The 23,561-nt window shown below is 33.6% G+C and overlaps 2 protein-coding genes across 4 annotated transcripts; one reads left to right on the top strand and one right to left on the bottom strand.

The window, feature by feature from the left end:
• Positions 1–9,733: 9,733 nt before the first annotated feature.
• On the top strand, positions 9,734–19,415 carry LOC131601403 (uncharacterized). 3 transcript variants are annotated; one of them, XM_058873216.1, is made up of 5 exons: positions 9,734–9,952; positions 10,145–10,257; positions 11,853–11,950; positions 12,194–12,326; positions 18,987–19,415. In XM_058873216.1, the coding sequence occupies exons 1-4, from the start codon at positions 9,781–9,783 to the stop codon at positions 12,303–12,305; spliced, it is 495 nt and encodes a 164-aa protein (XP_058729199.1). In that variant the 5' UTR covers positions 9,734–9,780; the 3' UTR covers positions 12,306–12,326; positions 18,987–19,415. The 3 variants fall into 3 exon arrangements, with proteins under 3 accessions (XP_058729199.1, XP_058729198.1, XP_058729200.1); XM_058873215.1 differs by having other exon boundaries at positions 18,984–19,415; XM_058873217.1 differs by having other exon boundaries at positions 18,954–19,415.
• LOC131601402 (serine/threonine-protein kinase BSK6-like) lies at positions 17,965–22,081 on the bottom strand. Its single transcript, XM_058873214.1, has 10 exons — positions 21,675–22,081; positions 21,138–21,358; positions 20,875–21,010; positions 20,602–20,735; positions 20,333–20,438; positions 20,012–20,097; positions 19,531–19,719; positions 19,204–19,368; positions 18,974–19,087; positions 17,965–18,264 (listed from the first exon to the last, which is right to left on the bottom strand). Exons 1-10 carry the CDS (start codon positions 21,754–21,756, stop codon positions 18,022–18,024), a joined length of 1,476 nt encoding a protein of 491 aa, XP_058729197.1. The 5' UTR covers positions 21,757–22,081; the 3' UTR covers positions 17,965–18,021.
• Positions 22,082–23,561: the final 1,480 nt, after the last annotated feature.

The following is a 23,561-nucleotide window of genomic DNA, read 5'->3' as shown; positions in this document are numbered from 1 at the left end:
AAATAGGGTGTGAAAATTAAAATAGATGAATAATCATTGGTGTAAAGTTTTTGCCCAGGCTGCCTAAAATTTCTGGCTCCGCCACTGCACTGCCTAGGGGCGGAGCCAAGGCCCAGCTAGCCCGGGCAGGCGCCCGGGCTCAACCCCTATTTTCTTTGTACTCCCCCAATTTAATAGTCGATTTTTAGAAAAAATCAGGGACAAAATTAGGGGGAAAATTAGTAAAAATAGGGTGTGAAAATTAAAACAGATGAATAATCATTGGTGTAAAGTTTTTGTCCAGGCTGCCTAAAATTCCTGGCTCCGCAACTGCCACTGCCACACTTGTATTACTACTATATTCAGCAAAACATCTTGGTTGGCGTTATAAGATCATGATCTGCCAGTCTCCAGTTTTTCCTTGAATACTAGTCTAGGTTCACTTTAGCATAAGTCTACATATTAGCACAACATATTTGATGCATATGCCAAAGATGTCGAGCACACTTATAGAAAAAAATAACCGGTAGATCACGACATTTTTTCAAGATCTAACAACATATTACTTCCCCGACCATATTTCACTATATAGGTCCAGTGACCATTCATTTGTTATAGAGTAATATTATTCTTACACCATATGTTACACCAAATACTAACATCAAATATTGTTCGCCGTATTTATACGGTGAACAGTGTTTTTCTAAATAAAATAATAAAATTTATAAAATTATTTTTATAACGCAGAATATAAAACTTGTCATTAACCAATTTTACTATTGCATTAACCAGAAAAATATATGTTATTAACCACATATTTTACTTATAATTCATTAACCAAGTTTACTACTTCATTAACCAATAAATTACATAATATTAACAAAGTTCTGACATTAAAATATGAAATATCATAATCAGTTTTTACACTCCATAAAATATCATATCTTAATGTTAGAATTTGGTTAATGTTAGATAATTTACTGGTTAATGAAGTAGTAAACTTGGTTAATGAATTATAAGTTAAATATATGATTAATAACATGTATTTTTCTGGTTAATGTAATAATAAAATTGGTTAATAACAAATTAATTTATATTTTATTTTATAAAAATAATTTTAAAAATAAAAATATTTTTTTATTAATATTATTATTTTATTTAGAAAAACATTATTCACCGTATAAATACGTTGAATAGTGTTTGGTGTAAGTATTTGATGTAACATATGGTGTCAGATAGCATTACTCTTTGTTATAACAATATATAGCATCCACCCTATTTACATACAAATCTTAACCATCATGCAAAAAGCTAACCGACATACAATTAAACAACATGCGACTATGGAAATTATCCCCACAATGTTCACATACACAACACTACGGGTATTGCAACGAAGACAATGCATCATGCTACATACTTTGCACGCCTAAGCGTCACAGTAAAAACATGCCATAAACAATAAAATTAGAAAATACTCATGAAGCATAACCATTGTTAATTTAGGAGTTAATAAACAGAAGAAGACTTATCTCTTTGCTTAACTATATAAAGGATTCGACGCAGTTAATCTTCGGAGATTTGTGATGCAAATGAGTCGACATTGTGCAGAACATCGACTTAATGGTGATCTTTGCATTGGGAGGTGTCGCTTCCTCCTATCCATTAATAACAAGACTTAAAATCGGCATCTTCGCCGATGATACCACGCTATTAACTCTGACTAGAACATGTTGGATTTAATCAATTAAGTGAGTGTTCCTAAGACCTCGTCCCTAACCCGAGTTGAATGTAGGAAAACATGTTGTGCTTAGTGAGCTTCATCATCATAGTCTTTCTTCATTGATAGTAAAAGTTGATTCCCCAACCAAGGTTGGTCCTTTGAATTTGGATGTCATGGGCAAATCAAAAGAGTGGTGCCCCTATAATTTTTTTAAACAATAAATACACAATGGGTAAAAGAATACAAATATGGATCTTTGAATCAATGTTATACTACATCAAAATATAAACCACTATAAAGAGACTTATTCTTCTTCTTGATCCAATCTTTTTTCCCATAAAGAAATTGACCAAACCTTTAAAATTATTTAAATATCATCCTCATAGCATTTTTTGTTGCAAAATCATTAATAATTCGTTCATAATCAAGGTTCTTCAAAAAATTATTTTCAATTGAAATCAACGCAAGACTATTTAATCAATCTTGTGACATAGTAGATCTCAAATAAGATTTTAATAATTTTAATTTAGAAAAACTTCTTTCAGCAGATGTAACATTGATAGAAAAAGTCAATATTAGTTTATAAGTTATGCATGCATTAGGAAAACAATTAAAAGTCTTTAAAGAACTCAATATCATATAGCTTGACTTTGATTCAACTTTTAAAACTTCTCTAATAACTTTCAATTTGTCAAACAAAATTTCATCATCAAGATCAAGAGAACCGTCGTGTTTTAAACAAGTTTCAAGATGTTTACAACATGCTTTCAAGTCCCTTTCAAATAATTATCTAAGCCTTTCAATACTAAACAAGAATCCAAAAATATTTTCATATGTGCTATATTACTCAAATCTTCTATCAAGTGAGCCAATTGTTTGATCTACTATATATAAGAAATAATGATTCCGAAAAGACTCTTCAGCAGACTCAAGATTCAATTGTGTGGGTTAAGATAAATTTTCATCATAGTGTTTTTTCTACAAATTTGACGTTTATGAATAAACACACATTCAATCTCCATTTCATTCCCAATATTTTCAACACTAGCCTTAGCATTTACAAATCCAGATTCTCTATCTTTTTTCAAATACTTGATCAAACCTTTTACTAGTTCTATAGCCACTTCAATACGCATGTTTATTTTTTGCAAACTTTTACTAAGCTCATTAACAACAGTTAATAATTCAAACCTAATAATCACAGCTACTAAAAAAGTTTCCAATTCCATGAGTTGCTAAAGATTCGCCTTCAATCTTAATTTCGCTATGCACCCTCTCACTTATGTACCAAAACGCCATAGTGTGCGATGCACCCTCTAGATTGCGCGACATATCCTCCAGACTCCCAATTTTTATTCTTTTGCTCCCAGGCCGCACGATTCACCCTCCGTGTGCGCGACGCGCCCATACCAGAACTTATTTTCTTCCACAAACGCGCGTTTGAAGCCGTGTCTTTGACACTTTATTGCTCATGCTCCAAATACGCAACAATACCTACAAAAAGGCATTAAAACTATCAAACGGTACACAATTACACGAAATTACAATTATTCACAAAGTAAGCGTATTTACAAACAAATCGAAGATTATTCAAACGATATTAACAAAAAGTATCGATAAGTGCAACAAAACATATATACCAAATATCTACATTTTTGCACTTATCACATACCTCACTCTATCCGAGCCTTTTGTCGCCATTGGTCCCATTAAGTCCATGTGAAGAAGTTCCAAAACTTTGGAAGTAGTCTGACGTTGTAACATTGGGTGTGACATTATGGTTTGCTTATTTAACTCACACTCATCAGAGACTTGCTTTTCTTCAATTTTGAGCCCTGGTATTCGTCTAATGACTCCTTTAGATCTGATTTCCTTCATTCTTTTAAACTGAAGGTATCAAAGTTTCTGGTGCCATAGCTTCACCTCATCCTCATTGGTTGTTGAACATGTGGAAGTGTATAGCAGTTATTTGAGATTCCCACAAGTAACAGTTGTCTTTAGACATTATGCCCTTCATGAGAACAACATCTTTCTCATCTTTTACTAAGCATTCTGATTTGGAGAAATTGACCAACAACCCTTGATCACATAACTGACTAATGCTAATAAGATTAACAGATAGTCCTTTAATAAGAATAACATCTTCTAAATTTGGAGAGCCAACACACATCAACTTTCCTACTTCCTTGATTTCTCCTTTAAAATCATCACAAAATCTGACAGCACCTGTGGGATGATAACTAATATCCATTAATTATTTGTGAATGCCTGTGATGTTTCTAGAGCATCCACTATAAAATTACCAGTCTTCTCTTTTTGTATTTCTCAAGGAGGTATAAGCTATTAGGTTGGCATCTCTTTCTATGATACTTCTCTTTTTGCTGACTTGACTAGCCTTGGAATGAGTTCAAGATTTTTGGTCTCCAAACAATTTGTAACAGAAAGGCTTAATGTGACCATAATCACCACAATAATGACATCTCCAAGTTGAAAAGTTGAACTTTGGAGCTTCATTTAGTCTGCCAATATGTTGGAACATGTGGTTTGAAATGTTGATCATTATTTTCTTTTCAGCAGGAATGAACTTTTCTATAGGCTTTTTCTTTTGTTGAATATCATAATGGTATTTAACTTTTGTGTCTTTAGCCTCTTTTATCATTTTAGTTTCATTGTTCATCCTTTTTAAAGAGTTTGTCAAATTGTCAAGCTTGAAATTTAGGAAGGTTACTTCTCTTTGAAAATGAGAAATAGTATATAGAAGTTTCCTCTTTTCATTATCCAGTTCAGTAAATATTTTTCTCTATTCTTCTTTTGTCTTGAGACTTTCTTCACACATGTCACAAGTACCCTTGCAGGACACATTCGGGTCTTTATAGAGATCATTCTCATCATATGATTCTACTTCATCTGCCCATCTTCCAGAAAGAGCCATCAACAGTTTGGCAGTCTCAGTTGTGGACTCATCTTCTAACTCATCATCATTAGACCAAGATACAGTAAATCCCTTTTTCTGCTACTTGAGATAAGTTGGACATTCTGGTCTAATGTGACCAAATCCTTCACACTCATAACATTGAACGCCTTTTGTTTGGCTGAACTTATCTTCAGGTCTGATATTATTCTGAGAATCATTATCATTCCAGATGTCATATGAGATGTTCTTGACATATGGTCTTCCTCTTCTATCCATTCTTTCCATTCTTTCCATATTTCTATTGAATTGCTTCCCAAGTAAAACAACAGTTTTGGAAATCCCTTTCTCAGTATCCAAATCAATTTGACATGTTTCATCTTCCGCATTAGACACAAAAGTTATACTCTTGTTCTTTTTCTCAGACTTGTCACTTATAGCCAATTCAAAAGTTCAAAGTGAGCCAACAAGTTCATCAACCCTCATAGTGTTGATGTCGTGAGCTTCTTCAACGGTCGTCACCTTCATGTCAAATTTCCTAGGTAGAGACCTAAGAATTTTTCTCACAAGTTTTTCTTCTGAAATTTTTTCTCCCAAGGCACTAGATGCATTTTCAATTTCAAGAATATTCATATGATATTGTTGGATAGTCTCATCATCATTCATCTTCAGATTTTCAAATTTGGAAGTGAGAAACTGAAGTATAGACATCTTCACTTTGGATGTGCCTTCATAAGTTGTTTTGAGGATTTCCCAAGCATCCTTGACTACAGTACAGATGCTGATCAGCCTGAAAACATTTTTGTCTACATTCTCTTCTTTGTCTTTAACAACAGGATGCTCCCATCCTTTTAAAACAGCCTTCTAAGCCTTGTTGTCCATGGATTTCAAAAAAGCTACCATTCTGACTTTCCACCAATCATAATTTGAACCATCTAACAGAGGTGGTCTGTTGTTATATCCTCCTCTTTATCCATAATACTAGAAAATATTCTCCCTGGAGCTCACCCAATAAACAGAATAGGGTGCCTGCCCTGATGCCAATTGAAATTCTGGCACTTATAAAACAAATGTCAAGACAAATGTCCTAACAACGCACAATGTCAAGACAGATGTTATAACATCTGCTGACTAACAAAATAATTATCAAAACTAAAACAAAAGGGAGAATGAGAAATAACACAATGAATTATTAACCCAGTTCAGTGCAACAACACCTAATCTGGGGGCTACCAGGCCAGGAAGGAAATCCACTATAATAGTATTAGTTCAAATCCTAAACAATCTCAATATTACAACTTTTCTCCTAATCATTACCCCGTGCAACTTCTACATAGAAATCGACATCTAGATATGAGAAATTGATATCTCAATTTCAATCACCTCAGTGATAAAAACATTCACACACCTTGTGACCAGAAGAACAAAATGGAAAGATTACACTTTCAAATAAATAATACTTGATCTTGCTTAAAAGCTTTGATCAAGAATAATACTCAATTCTTTTGCTTAAAAGCTTCAAGAGTGAGAACAAAATTCCACCTAAATGTATCACAATTTATAGTCAATTATTTTTAGAATTTACAGTTATACGGGCCTAACGGACTACCCACGACCCATACGGAATATCCCTAATGGGTAGCAGGCTTTTTAGGACCGGGTTAAAATATGGGTTCTACTTTTAAGACCCAAGCCCTATGACTTTTCGAGCATGGTGGGAAACCACATATGGGCTAATTCATTTTGGCAACTCTATAAAAGGCGATCATAAATTGGCAAGAAGAAGCTACAAGGACTATCTATATATGAGGGAAAAGGGAAGTACATAGCTCGCATATTTTTCCAGATCACACAAAGTTAACTACATGGATTTAGACCCATATGTTGATCTTTTGGAGGGTATGTTGACACCTACAGAGGAAATGAAGACCATTCAAATAGGCCCTAAGAGCTCGTTAGGTAAGTATAGGCGGTTGAAGGTTCCTTCTAAGCCAAGTTAATTAAGCCTGAAGCAAGCCATCTCGCCAGGGGAGATTATCAGCTCACCCAACCAATTAAGGCGGTTCAGAAGGCCCCCTGATTAAGTAACTTAAGGGTTGAAACAGAGGATTTTCTCACTTGGCGTGGAACACAAGCTTGCCAAACAAGATATGGCGGCCAAGCATAAGAGGGACAAGTTGGGTAAAAATAGAACTCGTTAGGTGAGTCAAAGGCCTTGCAAAGTGAGGATAATAGAGCAGAGTTCTATAAATTGAGTTCTTAGTTAGTTTATTCATATTGAATTCATATTTTAGTACTTATATGATCATATTGTAATAGTTAGTAATCATGCACCACACGAGATAATTAAGAGAGACATTCCAAAGAGAGATATTGAATAATCAATGTGGATGCTCTGTCCAACTAAGAAATCACCGTGGATGCTTTTTCATCTCCTTCTTCCTTATCATCATTGTAAAGATACCATAACTAAATTATCTTTTGTTGGAGTTAGGTTTAGTTATCTGACACTCATGTATTCATATCTATCATACCATTATGTATATTCTAGTTAGACGCTAATATTGATGATTATCTTTGTTCTTAATGCTTTTTATGAGTTAGCTACTTATAAGTTGTTATAATGGTTTTGAAATGATATTGAAAGATACTTTACTTAACTAGATCAAATATTTTCATATGTTAGATGTTAAACTCTGGACATGAATATTTGGGTTAACATTCACATATACTGTTGAATCTTAATGTTGTCATATTGTTTAACCAACTGAGAGATCGTCTATTAGCCAATACGACTTATTTCACGTTGTTGTTTAGACAGAAACAATAGATGTAAAATGATAAATGATAAGATTAATTGATGGCTAAGAATATACATAACCTATCAAATAAATGCATGAGGATATGATAATGAAACCTAACCCAAACAATCTCAATTCTATCTGTTAAAATCTTATTTTCATTTGTTGTTACTTTTTAATCTGGTTACCAAACATATCAAACTTTTCAAACATCTATACTTAAAAATTATTGAACGATTTTTGATATTCACGTCAGTCCCTAGAGACAATAAAAACATATACTTTTTGTTGTTTTACTACTTCAACACAATGACGCCTTAAAACATTGGTGCACAAATAGTTTTACCATAATTGGATTCAATCTACTATTTTGATCCAAGTAATGGACCAAATTCAGTTTAAGTCATGCAAAAGCTTTATGGATCCAATTATGTTGGTCGAAGCAGATGAATGTGTAATGAATTTGGAGCTAAAACTAATTTGTCAATCATTGATGGTTTAATGCCAATTCCTAGTTATGAAGACCTCAATTGTGGACCATGGGGAGGTGAAACCATTTGGTACATTGTTGGTGGCTTATCGATTCAGTTTCAAATTCGATTACGCAAATTATCATGCTTCATGAAAATTTTGTTTATTTTTAAGAGGACTTAAAAGAAAGATTTTCTAAAGTAGGTAGAATTCACATGTCGACTCTTAGATCTCAACTTAATTATCTGAAACAAGAATAAAAAATAATGTTAAAGTATTTCGTAGAGATGAAAACTTTTTGGTATGAACTGACTCCAAATTGACTTATCCATTTTTACACTTGTCCTCATCCTTGCGGATGTGAGGCCATGTGTTCAACAAAAAGTTTCATTTCTAAAGACCAAGTTATTCTGTTTTAACCAGTTTAAATAATAAATTTGTAATGGTCAAAACACAAGTTTTGTTAATGGAGTTTTTTCTATACATTGACAAGAATTATTCATTAGTTGCTTAGAAAGAGAGTAAAATTGTTCATGCTCTTACACTTGATGATACCAGTCTATTGGCAAATGCCTATGATGCCAAAAAATCTTATGGTTGAGGCAGAGGATCCTACGATAAGGTTAATTCTAAAATTTGTACTCATTGCAATAGACATGGACACACCATTAATTTATATTGCCAAAATCAGAGTCGTCCACAGGTGAATAAACCTTCTTCAATTGCTAATTCTTATAACATAAATCTTCGCAATACTCAAAACTAAAATGGAGTATCTGGTACACTTAGCTCCACGGAGCTTATATCTTCTCTATTTTAAGAAAAGTATGATCAACTTATGTGTTTCCTTGAACATGCTAACTTGATTCCTTCAACAAATAATGAAATTGGTTCTAGTTCTAACCAAATAAAAACATCCCACAATATTCACATTAGTCATACACCATTTGAATCCAACTCTTGAGTAAATGTAATGTAGGCAACCTAGGTAACATGATTTCTTGCTCTAGAACTAATACCAACAATTCAATTGTTGGCTCATTGATTCTTGAGTCAATGATCATATTTGTTCTTTTTTGTATTTTTTTAGTCTTTTTTTTAATTAGACCTATCATAGTTCATTTATCAAATAATAATTTTAAATTTCTCAACCTACCCTATGGATCTCTTAAACACCACACGAAATTTTATTTTTGCCCCCAGCTTTCGTAGATGCACATCCGGAAGCATCTCAATTTTTAAAAAAATTTGATTCCTTCCGTAGATGCATTTACGGAAGCGAATAAAACATAGTGAATCTTGGAATTTTCCCAATTAATTGAGAAAATCCTAAGTTCCGTAGACGCATCTACGGGACACTCTATTGTCAAACCCGTCGATATAACTATGGAAGATTTTTCCAAAATTTTCTCAATTAATTTATAATTTAATTGGAGATTTTCCCAATTAATTGGGAAAATCCCAAATTAATTAAGTTTGATGACATCTATAATCGTTAAAAACATAGTGAAAATTGGAATTTTCCCAATTAATTGGAAAAATTCCAAATTAAGTTACAAATTAATTAATTAGGAAAATCTCAAATTAATTAAGTTCGTAAAATCTTCCATAGATGTATCTACCGAAAATTCTGATCTTCCCAATTAATTGAGAAAATTCTACTATTCACTGTATTTTAAGGGGTTCGTAGATGCATTTAAGAAAAAAAAACTAAATTTTTTTAAAGAGGTGTTTCCGGAGGGGATGAGAAATTTTCTAATAATTTTGATCAAGTATCATATATTGATAAATACATAGTTATTCTTTAGATTTCTTTTAAAGAAAAAATAAATAATAAATGATGGTAAAGAGCTTAAACGCAAAGCAGAGTAAGAAAGCAAAGCAGAGTATGAACAATGTATTGGCTTAAACGCACCTTCTCTAAGAGTTCCACAAATCCAAACACTGCAACAGAATCCAATTCCACACAACAATCACAAGAACACGAACATCATGGGATTACCGAGGAACTCATAAACCTCGTCAAATCATTCACCATTGACACCTTCAAAAACTTCTCTCTCAAAGGTTTTCCCTTTTTTGTCTTTGCCCCCAATTTGAAGAAAATGTTAGGGTTTATGTTTATGGGTCCCATTTTAAATTCCCAATTTTCAAACTTTTTTTTTAAGTTTCTTCCGTTTTCATGTCAATTTGATCATGGATGGCTGTGAATTTTTTATATCTTGTAACTGTTTTATGATTAAGTTTTGTTGGGTGCAGATGAAGATGAATCTACTTATGGTGAAGAAGTTCAATCTAATTTGACCAGAGTTCGAAAGGATCTTTCTCAATGGCAAGAGAGACATGCAGTTCTCATACTCTCAAGAGTAAAGGTTTGATTTTGATTGTAGTTTATGATGCTATTGTTCTTGCTCATGATGTTTAATTCAACTATTATATAGTAAAACTAGTTTAATCTATAAAATCATACATTTCTCGGCCTTTTGGTGTGGCTAAGATCAAGTGCAATTAATGTTCTTATTGGTTTAATGACTTTAATTAATCTATAAAATCGAGTATGGTGTTCATGTTTCTGTGAATTACATTGCATTGCATAATGCCACCATGTTGATCTAGACAGTACTAGTAGTGTATTTGTAATGGCCTTTGCATAGGACCTTGTGACAGGTCTAGACACAAAAGAGATCTTATTGTGGCTTTCAGTTAAAACAAAAGATTTATCCTTGAACTGAATTGGGAGAATAGCTGGTTGATTTTCTGTTGAATAATTGACACCCATCTGAAGTTTGTGCCTAATACAAGAAGGGGTCCTAATTGATTGGATAGAATATAGGCTAATCAAGGTAACGTATCCTAAGTTATAGGCAGGTGATTTGAGGTTCCTATCAGCGATATAAGCCACACAAAGACAACTTATGGCAGTGGATGTTCTCACCCAAGGGTGGCGGGCTTTGAACTAGCTGTGTCTAAGTTAGGAATGGAGGATATCTATTTACTAGCTTTAGGAATGTATGTATTTAGGTTACCTTGTAACTAGTGTAAACTCCCCAAATCAAGGGATAATTTATATTAGAGTTAATACTAGGACTATTATATATGCACTACTCATTCTTTGTGAAAGGATCAATGAGTTTTACTCAAAAATTGCAAGACTTAGTATGGAAAATTTTTTAAAAAGCAAGTGTGGGACAAGTACTATAGTTTCCTTCGCAGTACTGTTCCTATCAATAAGCTTGATATTAGTATTACCATAACCTCCAAAAACAAAAACCCTAGTGGTCGTAACAGTCTTGCTGTTTTGAAGAGGTTGGCGATGAAATGGTTTGTTAGCATTATTTTGACAAATAATGCAGCAAATTACAAAGTTCCTGAGAAGGGGATGTTGCAGTGCTAAGTTTTTGTGTTGAGCATTCTAGACAAAGTGAGGGAAATAGAGAGGAAGTCTGAAGAGATTCTATAAAACTATCTTGGTATTCTGGTTAACTAACTAGCCAGTTGATGCATACAAGTGTTTATAGAGCATAGGATAGTTGTGACTGTAATGCTCAATTACAACTGTCAGAAACCGAAGTTTTTTGCCAATTGGTTCCATAAGCTTCTGAACTAATTATAACATTACCTGTGATTGGTATGGACATGTGACTAACACAGGGCCAAACAAAAATAGAATAGAAATCAAATCACATACTAAATTCAATTACTTGATATTTCTATTTAAAGAGGAATGCTTAAATACAACAGAAATACTTAATACATTTATTCAATGCTGAACTGAACGTAATTATAGTTATCTGGATTTACTATATTAATTTAAACACTATCCAACTATAGTTTTTTTTCTAGGAGTGGTATAATTGGTGTGTGTTGGCCGATTCGCATGTTCATTCAATTTTTTATTATCTATCTTTTTACTAATGCCATAGTTTGACTTCATTCTAAGTAGTATTGTTACTTATAATCTTTCTAGGAAATGTCGCAACTGAGATATGTTCTGTGTCCTCGCCATTTGAAGGACAATCAATTCTGGACAATATACTTTGCACTTGCCAAGAGCCATCTTGCCCCGTAAGTTTTACAACTTATTGCCATTGTTGTATGATCACAAAATAGTAAAAATTCAAAAATTGTCTGAAATTTTTGTTGATTTTGGTAGATAGCTTTGAAAATATTTATATCTTTCCATTTTTGTTTGTGCTCTCAATCGCAATGCTTACACCATGAAATACATTGACACCAAAACATAAAGTGGGGAAAAATGTATAAAGACAAGCTTTTGATGACATTTGACTCCTCCTCATTGTTAATCAGATACGAGCTACGTGCCATTCAACAGGAGAAACTGAAACAGATGGCAATGGAAGAAGATAAGTCTTCAGAGAACCACCCGTACGAAATTGAAATGGCAGAAGCAAAGCAATGATTTGTTGTTTGACTATAACAGGTACTAAACTACTAGTTTCTTTGGTGATATAGGTAGTTAGGTACTATGTAACATTTGAAGTATGACAATCCTTCTTGAAGTTGATATTTTCATATTGTTTCTAAAGTTTTTTATGCTTCAATCTGCTCCTTTGTGTAAGTTTAAGAGTGCGCCTAAGAGGGGGGTGAATTAGGACTTTGAAAATTTATCCGGTTTTATGAGAATGCTTGTACTTATTTTTCTGGTTAAGTGTTTGAAGGTTCTTGAATAGTTCTTTTCTTTTCTTGATAATAGTGATGGAAGCGGTAAAATGCGGAAAAGTAAAGAACACAACGATATATACTGGTTCCCCTCACAATCCGAGAGTACTCCAGTCCCCTTTCAAACACGAAAGAGATTTTACTATTGTTAGATCTTTGTACAAGCCTATACTAAGACTCCTCCTACAATCTTCTAACAAAACCACCAAGAACAATCCTCTTGGATTTCAATAAGTCCTTAAGAGAACACCCTCCCTAAGGATACCTCTTGTTTCCAAAACTATGGACAACAAGGTTACAACTACCAAGAACAATCCTCTTGGATTTACCAACTTGATTATGAGAACAATCCTCTCACTAATCAAAGACTCTTGCTTCCAACAATCCTGGATAGCAAATCAATAATAACAAAATATAGAAGTTTTGATACAATTAATCAATCACTTGATTGATCTTCCCTTTCAAGTAAACAAATCTATTAATGTAACACAAGTGTCTATGAATGGTATGAAATGTTTCTTTGCAATATTAAAAGAAAATATATGCAAGAGGTTTCAATGAAATTTGAAGTATATGACACTTGGTGTTTATATGAAGATTTCTTGATGTATAAGATTTGTATGAATTTTTGAATGAAAGAGGTGATTTGATAAATCTGAAATTCTGTGTTTTATAGCCTCTAAAACACCCCTACAAAAGATCATAATCCATGGAAGGTTGCCAATACAAAGGGTGAAGAGGTATGACATAAAAGCTGTTGGAAAAATTATAATTTTTCAAACTGCGCACAGAGGAACCGGTTCCCAAAATATGGAACCCGGGTTCCCTAACCCAACGTTAAAAAGAAATTCAAATTTTGAACTGGGGAACCGGTTCCCAAAATCTGGAACTCGGTTCCTGACTCTTTTAGCGCAAATAAAAGTTGGCAGAAGTCTTGGGGAACCGGTTCCTCCAATTTGGAACCCGGTTCCTAAGAAAGAAAAACTCAAAAAACTTTATGGAAAGGTTTGAAATGATTCTAGGATGTATGTAAGATTTATAGATGATGTATATATCTTTGAAAACACTTGTTATGCATTAATAGACTTGCTTTGCCATAAATCTTAATACCTTAGATCAACCAAGCTTGAAATCATTGAGAGAATCTTGAATCTTGATTCTTTTTAAACTACTTGATCCATTGCTTATTTGATCTTTTGCTCATCCTTTATTGATGCATACTTATGATAGTTGTCTTCATCAAAACATAGTGTTGTAGAAGCTTGCCTTCACATTCTCCCCCTTTTTGATGATGACAACATTTGAAATATGAAGTGTAATGCTCTTATGTGAATGCTCCCCCTAAATTTGATAACTCCCCCTTGATCAAAGCTCTCCCTTGATTTATAGAGAATATTATTTCTTTGTGGCTGCAAATGTTAGAGACAAGCAAGCATACACATATACACAAATATCTTCTCCCCCTTTGTCATTATCAAAAAGGATGGGAAAAAGATAAATTATTATAAAATATGAACACAATTAATTCTTTACCTATGAGTTTTACCTCATGAATGACTTCATCAAACATTCATCTTTGATGAATATTATTTTGAAGCCTTTGTCACAAAGTTGGCTTTTTCTTAGAAGATTTTGCTTTAGTCTTTCAACATAAAGTAAGTCTTCAATTGATGTGAAATTTAGTACTTCAACTTTGACAATGCCAAGAATTCTTCCTTTAAGTTACTCTCCATATGTGAAATCACCCTTGGACTTTATAACTAGATTTGAAAGTTAGTTTATGTCTCCCATCAAAAGCTTAGAACCACCACTTGATAAAAACACCATAGATTTTAAGTGGTCCTCAAGCAATCCTACAAAACAAATTAAGTTTGATTTGGTACCCAATGTGCTTTGGGTCCATCATAGTTAGTTCCTTTCTTAACCCACACATAATGACCACTTGCCACACTGAAGTTTCTTACATAGCAAGCATTAGGTGTATGACCAACAATACCACAATAAAAACAAGTAGGAACAAAATTACTTTTATATCTAGGAACATATGGTTTCTTTTTAGGAAACCTTTTAGGATGATGATGAACCTTTTGTGCTTTATCCAATTTGTTGAATTGTTCACTTGCCTTCACAAAAATAGTTTTACTAGTACTTGGTTTGTTAGACTTTGCATATCCAAGACCACTTTTATCATTAGGGAATCTTTGTTGCCTAAGGACACCTTCCAACCCAATTTGTCCTTTTTCATACCTTTCAAGTACTCTCTTTAATTGAACAATTTGAAAAGAAAGTGATTCACATTTATTACATGTATATTTTTGTTCTATTTTATCAACATATTGTTTCTTTTCAACATCAAAATCTTTCTGCATGGTATCCATTTTCTCTTCAAGAGTTTTGATTTGTTTCTTTTGATTTGATACGGTTTTATACAAGATTTTGCATTCATTCAATAATTCATTTATAGCACCTTGAACATCATTATCAAAAAGGGAAATTCATTACTAACCTCATTGTCTTCATCATCAGAATGGTGTGTTGCTACCAATGCAAGATTCACATGTTCTTCATCTGAAGATGAACTTATTTCATTGTCATCCCATGCTACATATGCTTTCTTTGATTTTTTATCCTTATTTTTCTTGAAGTATTTGTTCTTCTTTTCAAGTTTAGGGCATTCACTTTTGACATGTCCTCTTTCTCCACATTCAAAGCATTTAATCTTCCTTGTTGGTACTTCATCTTTAATGATCTCCTTTTTCTTTTCTTTTCTTAGAAATTTTTCAAACTTTTTGATAAACTCATTATCTTCTTCACTAGTGGATTCATCCTCTTGATTGCTATCATGATGCTTGACTCTTGTCTTCAAGGCAATATCTTTTGAATCTTTCATTTGAATTTCATGCGTTTCAAGTCTTCCGAGTTCTGTTTCATATTCTTGAAGTTTACCGAACAAGGTTGCGGAAGTCATCTTTGATAGATTCTTTTTCTCGGATATCGCCGTAACTTTCGGTTGCCATTCTCTTGTTAAAGATCTGAGCACCTTTAAATTTAGTTCTTCGGTAGGGAGAGTCTTACCGAGTGCCTTCAAGTGATTTGTCAAATGAACGAATCGTTTTTGCAATTCGAGAATAGTTTCTCTGGGCTTCATTCTAAATAGTTCGTACTCTTGGCTTAAGGTATTCAATCTTGATCTTTTAACTTCAGCGGTACCTTCATGAGTTTCTACAAGAGTATCCCAAATTTCCTTTGATGTTGTACATGTTGATATTCGGAAGAATTCATCCATACTAAGAGCACCATGAAGAAGACTGATCGCCTTTTTGTCAGCAAGAACTTTCCTTCTATCATCATCGTTCCATGAAACTTTAAGCTTTGTTGATTCAACACCATCGACGATAGTTGTAGGAACAAAGGGACCATTTTGGACTGCTTCCCATACTTCTTCTCCTTTTGCTTCTAAATGAGCCTTCATTTGGATTTTCCAAAAGTCAAAGTATTCACCACAAAATAATGGAGGCTTGTTGTTACTACCACCATCTCTAAAAACTGGATTCTGATTTGCGGAAGCCATTCTGGATCTTTAGGAACAAGTTACCTATAACTTGCTCTGATGCCAATTGTAAGTTTAAGAGTGCGCCTAAGAGGGGGGTGAATTAGGACTTTGAAAATTTATCCGGTTTTATGAGAATGTTTGTACTTATTTTTCTGGTTAAGTGTTTGAAGGTTCTTGAATAGTTCTTTTCTTTTCTTGATAATAGTGATGGAAGCGGTAAAATGCGGAAAAGTAAAGAACACAACGATATATACTGGTTCCCCTCACAATCCGAGAGTACTCCAGTCCCCTTTCAAACACGAAAGAGATTTTACTATTGTTAGATCTTTGTACAAGCCTATACTAAGACTCCTCCTACAATCTTCTAACAAAACCACCAAGAACAATCCTCTTGGATTTCAATAAGTCCTTAAGAGAACACCCTCCCTAAGGATACCTCTTGTTTCCAAAACTATGGACAACAAGGTTACAACTACCAAGAACAATCCTCTTGGATTTACCAACTTGATTATGAGAACAATCCTCTCACTAATCAAAGACTCTTGCTTCCAACAATCCTGGATAGCAAATCAATAATAACAAAATATAGAAGTTTTGATACAATTAATCAATCACTTGATTGATCTTCCCTTTCAAGTAAACAAATCTATTAATGTAACACAAGTGTCTATGAATGGTATGAAATGTTTCTTTGCAATATTAAAAGAAAATATATGCAAGAGGTTTCAATGAAATTTGAAGTATATGACACTTGGTGTTTATATGAAGATTTCTTGATGTATAAGATTTGTATGAATTTTTGAATGAAAGAGGTGATTTGATAAATCTGAAATTCTGTGTTTTATAGCCTCTAAAACACCCCTACAAAAGATCATAATCCATGGAAGGTTGCCAATACAAAGGGTGAAGAGGTATGACATAAAAGCTGTTGGAAAAATTATAATTTTTCAAACTGCGCACAGAGGAACCGGTTCCCAAAATATGGAACCCGGGTTCCCTAACCCAACGTTAAAAAGAAATTCAAATTTTGAACTGGGGAACCGGTTCCCAAAATCTGGAACTCGGTTCCTGACTCTTTTAGCGCAAATAAAAGTTGGCAGAAGTCTTGGGGAACCGGTTCCTCCAATTTGGAACCCGGTTCCTAAGAAAGAAAAACTCAAAAAACTTTATGGAAAGGTTTGAAATGATTCTAGGATGTATGTAAGATTTATAGATGATGTATATATCTTTGAAAACACTTGTTATGCATTAATAGACTTGCTTTGCCATAAATCTTAATACCTTAGATCAACCAAGCTTGAAATCATTGAGAGAATCTTGAATCTTGATTCTTTTTAAACTACTTGATCCATTGCTTATTTGATCTTTTTGCTCATCCTTTATTGATGCATACTTATGATAGTTGTCTTCATCAAAACATAGTGTTGTAAAAGCTTGCCTTCACACTTTGTACATTGTTCTATTCTTATTTATATAAATTTGCACACAAACATATGGTGCATCTTTTCAAAGTTCTTCATGCAATATTGAGAACTATACGAATTTTATTCATGAGTTATACAAATTCTCTCACGGTATACATCCCTTAATCTCTTATTTGATAATAAAGCAATAGATATTAGAAATTGGTTCATCCTGGATCAAAACTCATGGATCAAAGTATATTCTTCCAACTCCAAACAAGATATGCAAGTAAAAAGAAAGAAGGAAAAAGAGTCCACATACATGTGAAATTTCAAGCCAGTCAGAGTCATTATCTTGTGTCTCAGCAAATTACAGAAAGCCAAAAAACAAAATGGTAATAGACGAAGTTAGATGCAAGGCCTAATAAAAAGCTACCAACAAATAAACACATCAAATAATACTCAAGATCATAACAAAGAAAGAAAAATCTATACAATTTTCAGTTTTTATGCTTTTTAGCTTCCATGTTAGTCCCGTCCTTGAGAGTCTCCTGTGCATCATTTTCCATTCCAAGGCTGAAAAGGCAAGTTGCTTGAAGATACAAAGCAGTAGGCCACTCAGGAGATACCACTTGAGCCTGCATGGCATCCCCTAGAGCTTCCTGTGGCATGTCATTCATCAAATATGACAAGCAGCGCCTTGCATACACTGTTGGTGACACCATGGTCCCTCCATCTATGAACTGATGAAACAAAAATAAAACCAAATATTAAAAACTTGTTCTATTAGATTAGTATAACACATGAAAAATCATCACTCTTAGTAGTTAGATTAATTCAATAACTAAGAGTGTGTTTCTCTCATTGTCTTAAGTTCAAATCCCGCTAGGTGCAATCAACCCCTGTATTGTGTCAGTCCGTACAGAGTTTTGCTCTGGCTTTAAATGAACCCCCCACTAGTGGACGGTAGGATTGTTTCCCTTGGATTAGTCGGTCACAAGGCCAAATACCAAGTTTTCAGAAGAAAAAAAGCTAAGATTTTGATGTTGGGAGATTAAGAGGATTTGAGTCTGCCAAGGATGTATGCATACATACACCAATGAGTATAACTTGTCGGAACTAAAACTCCTTTTGAGATGTTTAGCAATATAGTATGCAACATCATAGTCATTACAACATTAACATTGTTCATAGCATCCAATTTAAGCTATAAGGCCTATTGTATTGATTTTTATGAGCTTATAAACTGTCATAAGCACTTGTGAGAATGTTTAAAACAACTTATGGAAACAGTTTATAACACGTTTATAAACTCTTTAGAATAGCTTATATGCAAAAAGTTTGACTTTTTTTTGCCTTTTGTTAAAAAAACAATCAGTTGTATGATAACCGTTATTCTTTAAATGTTTAATTAAGTTGTTTATCCGAACAGAATCCTGAAAATCCTCTTACTTGTGTATAGCAGTCAATGGCCGTGACGAAGTCCTTAGCTCTAAAAGCAGCATCTCCATGCTTCTTCAAATTCAAGGTCTCTTGCATTTGACTAGTCCATAACTGAAAGGAAAGCTGCGGTTTCAACATTCAAACATTGGAGTTAGTAGCACAAAGTTAGAGAGAGAAAAGTGTGTAAAACAAAGTTCATATTCCTCTATTTCATTGTGTATTAAAGTTTGACAGAAAACCTCATTGGCAATTCCTTCGTCATCCTTGTAACCAGTCTTCTCTAATATTGCATGTATGGCAGTAAGATCCAATCTCAAGCATGACTCACCAAAAGATGTCAATGACAATGGTTTTGCTGATGTTTCTGTTTCATGCTGGAGACCCATCAGAACATGTGATGGAACCTGTTCATGTACTATCCAAATTAAATGAGAGATCATAGTTTTCATAAGATTGGCTAACACTTTTCACATTGCTTTACAACAAAGTATATTATTTTCTTCAACTCAATTTAGTGATAATAGATCTATTAGGCCAAGACAAAATCTATCATATGATTAGTATACCTCGATTTCTTTTTGAAGAGCCATAAGAGTTTCAACAAGAGACTTTGCATTTGGTCTCTCTCGAGCTTCGTATTGTAAACAACGAGAAGCCAAACGAACCAACTCAGTTCCATCATCCTTTGAAAAATGACCCTCTAATGCAGAATCCATCAACATCAAATAGTTTTTTCCACGAATTAGGTCAAGTGCCTGCAAATGAACAAACAGAATTGAATGCTATGATTATCAAATGCTTGTACTTCATCAAGTTTGCTCATTAGCATTACTATATATCTTAGCAAATACATTCATATGTAGTACCGATACTTCAGATTGAATGCGTATCTCCATTCAATCACTTCTATATATCTCCATTGAGTATCTCAAGCATTAATCATAATCATGAATTTATTCATGAGCAAAGAATGGAAAGAAAAACTACCTCAAGCATTAATCATAATCATGAATTTATTCATGAGCAAAGAATGGAAGAAAAACTTACATGGCTTGGTGGAATATGTTTACCACTCAAAAGATCAAGCAGCAAAGTTCCAAAACTGTAAACAACACTCTCTACTGTCACTCTACCTGCACATCAAATGTGCAAAAGAGAACCGTCACATGCCGATACATGAAATGCAAACATATGTAATCAGTCTAACGACTCACATATCAAGTTTGCTTTAAATTTCATTTACCAAACGTAACATCGAATTGTCTGATAATCATTCAATGGCTCCAACTTATTAAAGGCAGTGAATGTGTAGTGTGTAGCAGTATTACAACCAAAATCCAGATTCCGAACAAGTTGATAAAACATTACCTGTCCTTAAGTACTCGGGAGGCGTGAAAGCCAAGTTTGTACTGTAACTCTTGCCATCTCTGCTGTTCTTCATAAGTCCAAAGCAAGATAACCTGGGATTACCATCCTGTAGATGCCATCCAAGTTACAAAAAGAAGTGATATTTTAAAGAAATTGAAGTGATGAAACGTCCTAACATGTATTAGTGTCGTGTGGATATCAGATACCGATATGAATCAGATATCAGACATGTCTTTAATCTAAAGTGTCGTGCTAGATATTGCTTATACCTGATCAAACAAGATCCGGTAGGCATTGAGATCATGATACAAACCCCTTCCCTTACTCGTACAATATTCAAGAGCTTGAGCTAAATAGTAAGCCACCCTCAACCTCATTGCCCATTTCATGGGCTGTGCTTCCCCTACACAAAATTAAACATACATAATTTGTTGTTTCCATGTTATGTTTAAAATTCAAATGTCAAAACCAATTCAATGAATGCTTAAACCTAAAACCAAAACTAAAACAAAGTTTATAGTAATCACAAAGAAAGAACTCACAATGAAAGAGATGCTTAGCCAGAGTTTCATGTGGCATAAACTCTGCCACTAGTAGCCTCTCATCCCCTTCATAGCAACAACCAATCAAATTCGCCAAACGTTCACTTCTAAGGCTCCCCACTTGTTTAGATTCTTCCTACACATCATAGTTTTAAATTGCACTCTGCAACTATAATTACCGCCGTAATATAACAAAAAATTGTTTTATAATCTTTTATAAAACGGAAGAAGAATAATAAAGTGAAAGTGAAAAGTAAACAAACAATGAACTGGCGAGAATCGGGCCAAGCGAACTTGTTGAAACGTTTGATGGCGATAAACTGTCCATTCTCAAGTTTCCCTTTGTAAACAACATTTGGAGCTTTCTCACCATGCTCAGAGACTATGTTGTCTGAGGAGAACCCATCTGTAGCAGCCTTCAATTCTTCCAAACTATACTCACTAAAACTTGGCCACAAGTTCTTTTCACTCTTGCCACCATTTTCTACAATAAAGATAACATTTTTAAACTGCGCATGTCACGCTATAAAAATCAGACACAATCACAGACACCAGACAAGACTCTAAGACGTTGACATCAGTAAAGATAACATTTTTAAACCACAAAAGAGTGTGTCACGCTATGAAGATCAGACACCAGACACGACTCTAAGATGTGACACCGGTAATGATTTCAAAAAATAAATTAGTTCAACGTGATCACATGTGTCTGTGTCTGTGTCAGACACTAAATACAGTTTCTATTAGAATTGTCGGTGCTACATAGGTATCATGTGTGTACTAAAAAAACCGAAACAAACCTTGGTCCGAGGAATCAAGAACAGAAGGATTGAGGTGAGAGTGGAACCAACAGAAAGAGAATTTCGAGCAACGAGCCCCCATGAAGAAGAAGAATAAGAAGCAAATGAAAGATGAATGCCGAATGAAGAATGATCAGACAGTGTTCATTGTTGTGAGCCCATTTGGTCTATGAGCACTCTTGTGTTTGTGCAATGTTTGTTGGAACATAAATGGAAAAAAAGTTGGAAATTCAAAAGGTTACTAAGGTAAAAACTTTAGTATAATGTAAAATTTCTTTCTGTTGTTCAATATGTAAAGGGACTTTGCTGTTCTTAACTTTCTGGTTTTTCAGCTTTATGCTTTTTTGGCTTTTCATCATTTTGCTTAACTTTTACTTAAAGAATTTTCAAATTATTACTAAGTGTTAATACTATCATAAATCTTCATTTTTGTGTTGTGTGTGAAAGGAAATAAGTGATTCATATCAGGTAGAAGTAGGTATGATTTATGAAACATTATAGGACTCACTTAGTTGATAATCATGTCATATGCATGACTCTTACTCAATTAATTTAATACAAATTTGATAAAGCATTGTCTTAGTCAATGATGTAATTATACATTAAAAACTAATTTTTGGAGACATTATTCTTTGAAATGCTTTTGAAAATTCAAAAAGGTTCGGAGATATATAATATATCTTTAATTCCTCACAACTCTAACAATAATTTCTGTGTTGAATCTGTCTATATTGAACTTTACTCTGACTTTAACTGGACTTTTGTTAATAGACGGTAGGATTTATTGGTCATAGACAGAGCCGTCTTTAAAAGTGTGCAAGACGACTTACCGTTCAGGGCCTCCCACACTCCATAGTTAATTTACAGTTAAATAAGACTCTTAAAAAATTTCACGACTCAACTGAAGTTAACTTCAAATTCTTACACAGGATCTCTGAACAGTTTAAGACGGGCTAATACCGAATTTAGAGTGTGCGTATGATATTGATATTTGTCTACATTAAAAACAAAAGCACATTACAAAAAAGAATGAAACTTTAAAGTAAGAGGGGTGTGATGATTTATACCACCCATAAGGGGATCAAAAAGGACCCTTAAATAGGGAAAGGAGGAAGCATGTAATAAAGAAAAGTGGTGGTTAGTTGGATTTGAAGACATGCTTCAATGATGTATGTATCAACCTTATCATTGCACTCATCTTTTGTCTCCTTACATTGACTAAACTTTATTTTCCAGCTTGAATTGCGCATTGTTAAAAGGTTGAAACTTTATCTCTTTTTAGTTATTTTACTTGTGTATTGCTAAATGTCTACTTTTTCATTCAAATTCAAACTATATCTTATACTTGATCACATGCTTAAGAGAAATAATGTATGAAATTAAGACACTGCTTTTTTGTGTGAAAATAGAAAGGCCACATGCACATGCATGATTGGGCTAACTTAGGTGTAATTACAAAATTTTAAAAAGGCACAAATACTATAATAATAGAATCTCTAATATATATAATTTTTTGATAGACATAATTTCGTCTATAAGAAAACTTGTCTAAACGGGGTGATTGTTGATCCTATTGGAATCTCGTGTCAATCGTGTGGATATTTAGTTGAATCGGTTTCTTATATTTTTGTCACTTGTGATTTAGTATGTTTATTTCATATAAGATCTTCAATGGTTGTGACAATATTTCCAGAAAATACAGGCTTCTTTTTTAGTTTAGTCTTTACTCATTTTAGAGGGTAGAATTAAACGTGTGGGTTATTTTCTTATAATTTGACTTAGTATAGTTTGGTGTATTTTAAGAGCTCGTAATAATGTTATCTTTAATGCAGTTGCAAAAATTGTTAATCAAACAGAGGAAAAGAATAATTTTTCCTGAAATAGTTT

Source organism: Vicia villosa, linkage group LG5 (genome assembly GCF_029867415.1).
Source record: "Vicia villosa cultivar HV-30 ecotype Madison, WI linkage group LG5, Vvil1.0, whole genome shotgun sequence".
In the NCBI taxonomy this organism is placed as follows: Eukaryota; Viridiplantae; Streptophyta; class Magnoliopsida; order Fabales; family Fabaceae; genus Vicia; species Vicia villosa.
The sequence above is the reverse complement of the archived record's forward strand: the minus strand, read 5'-3'. Positions and strand labels throughout refer to the sequence as shown.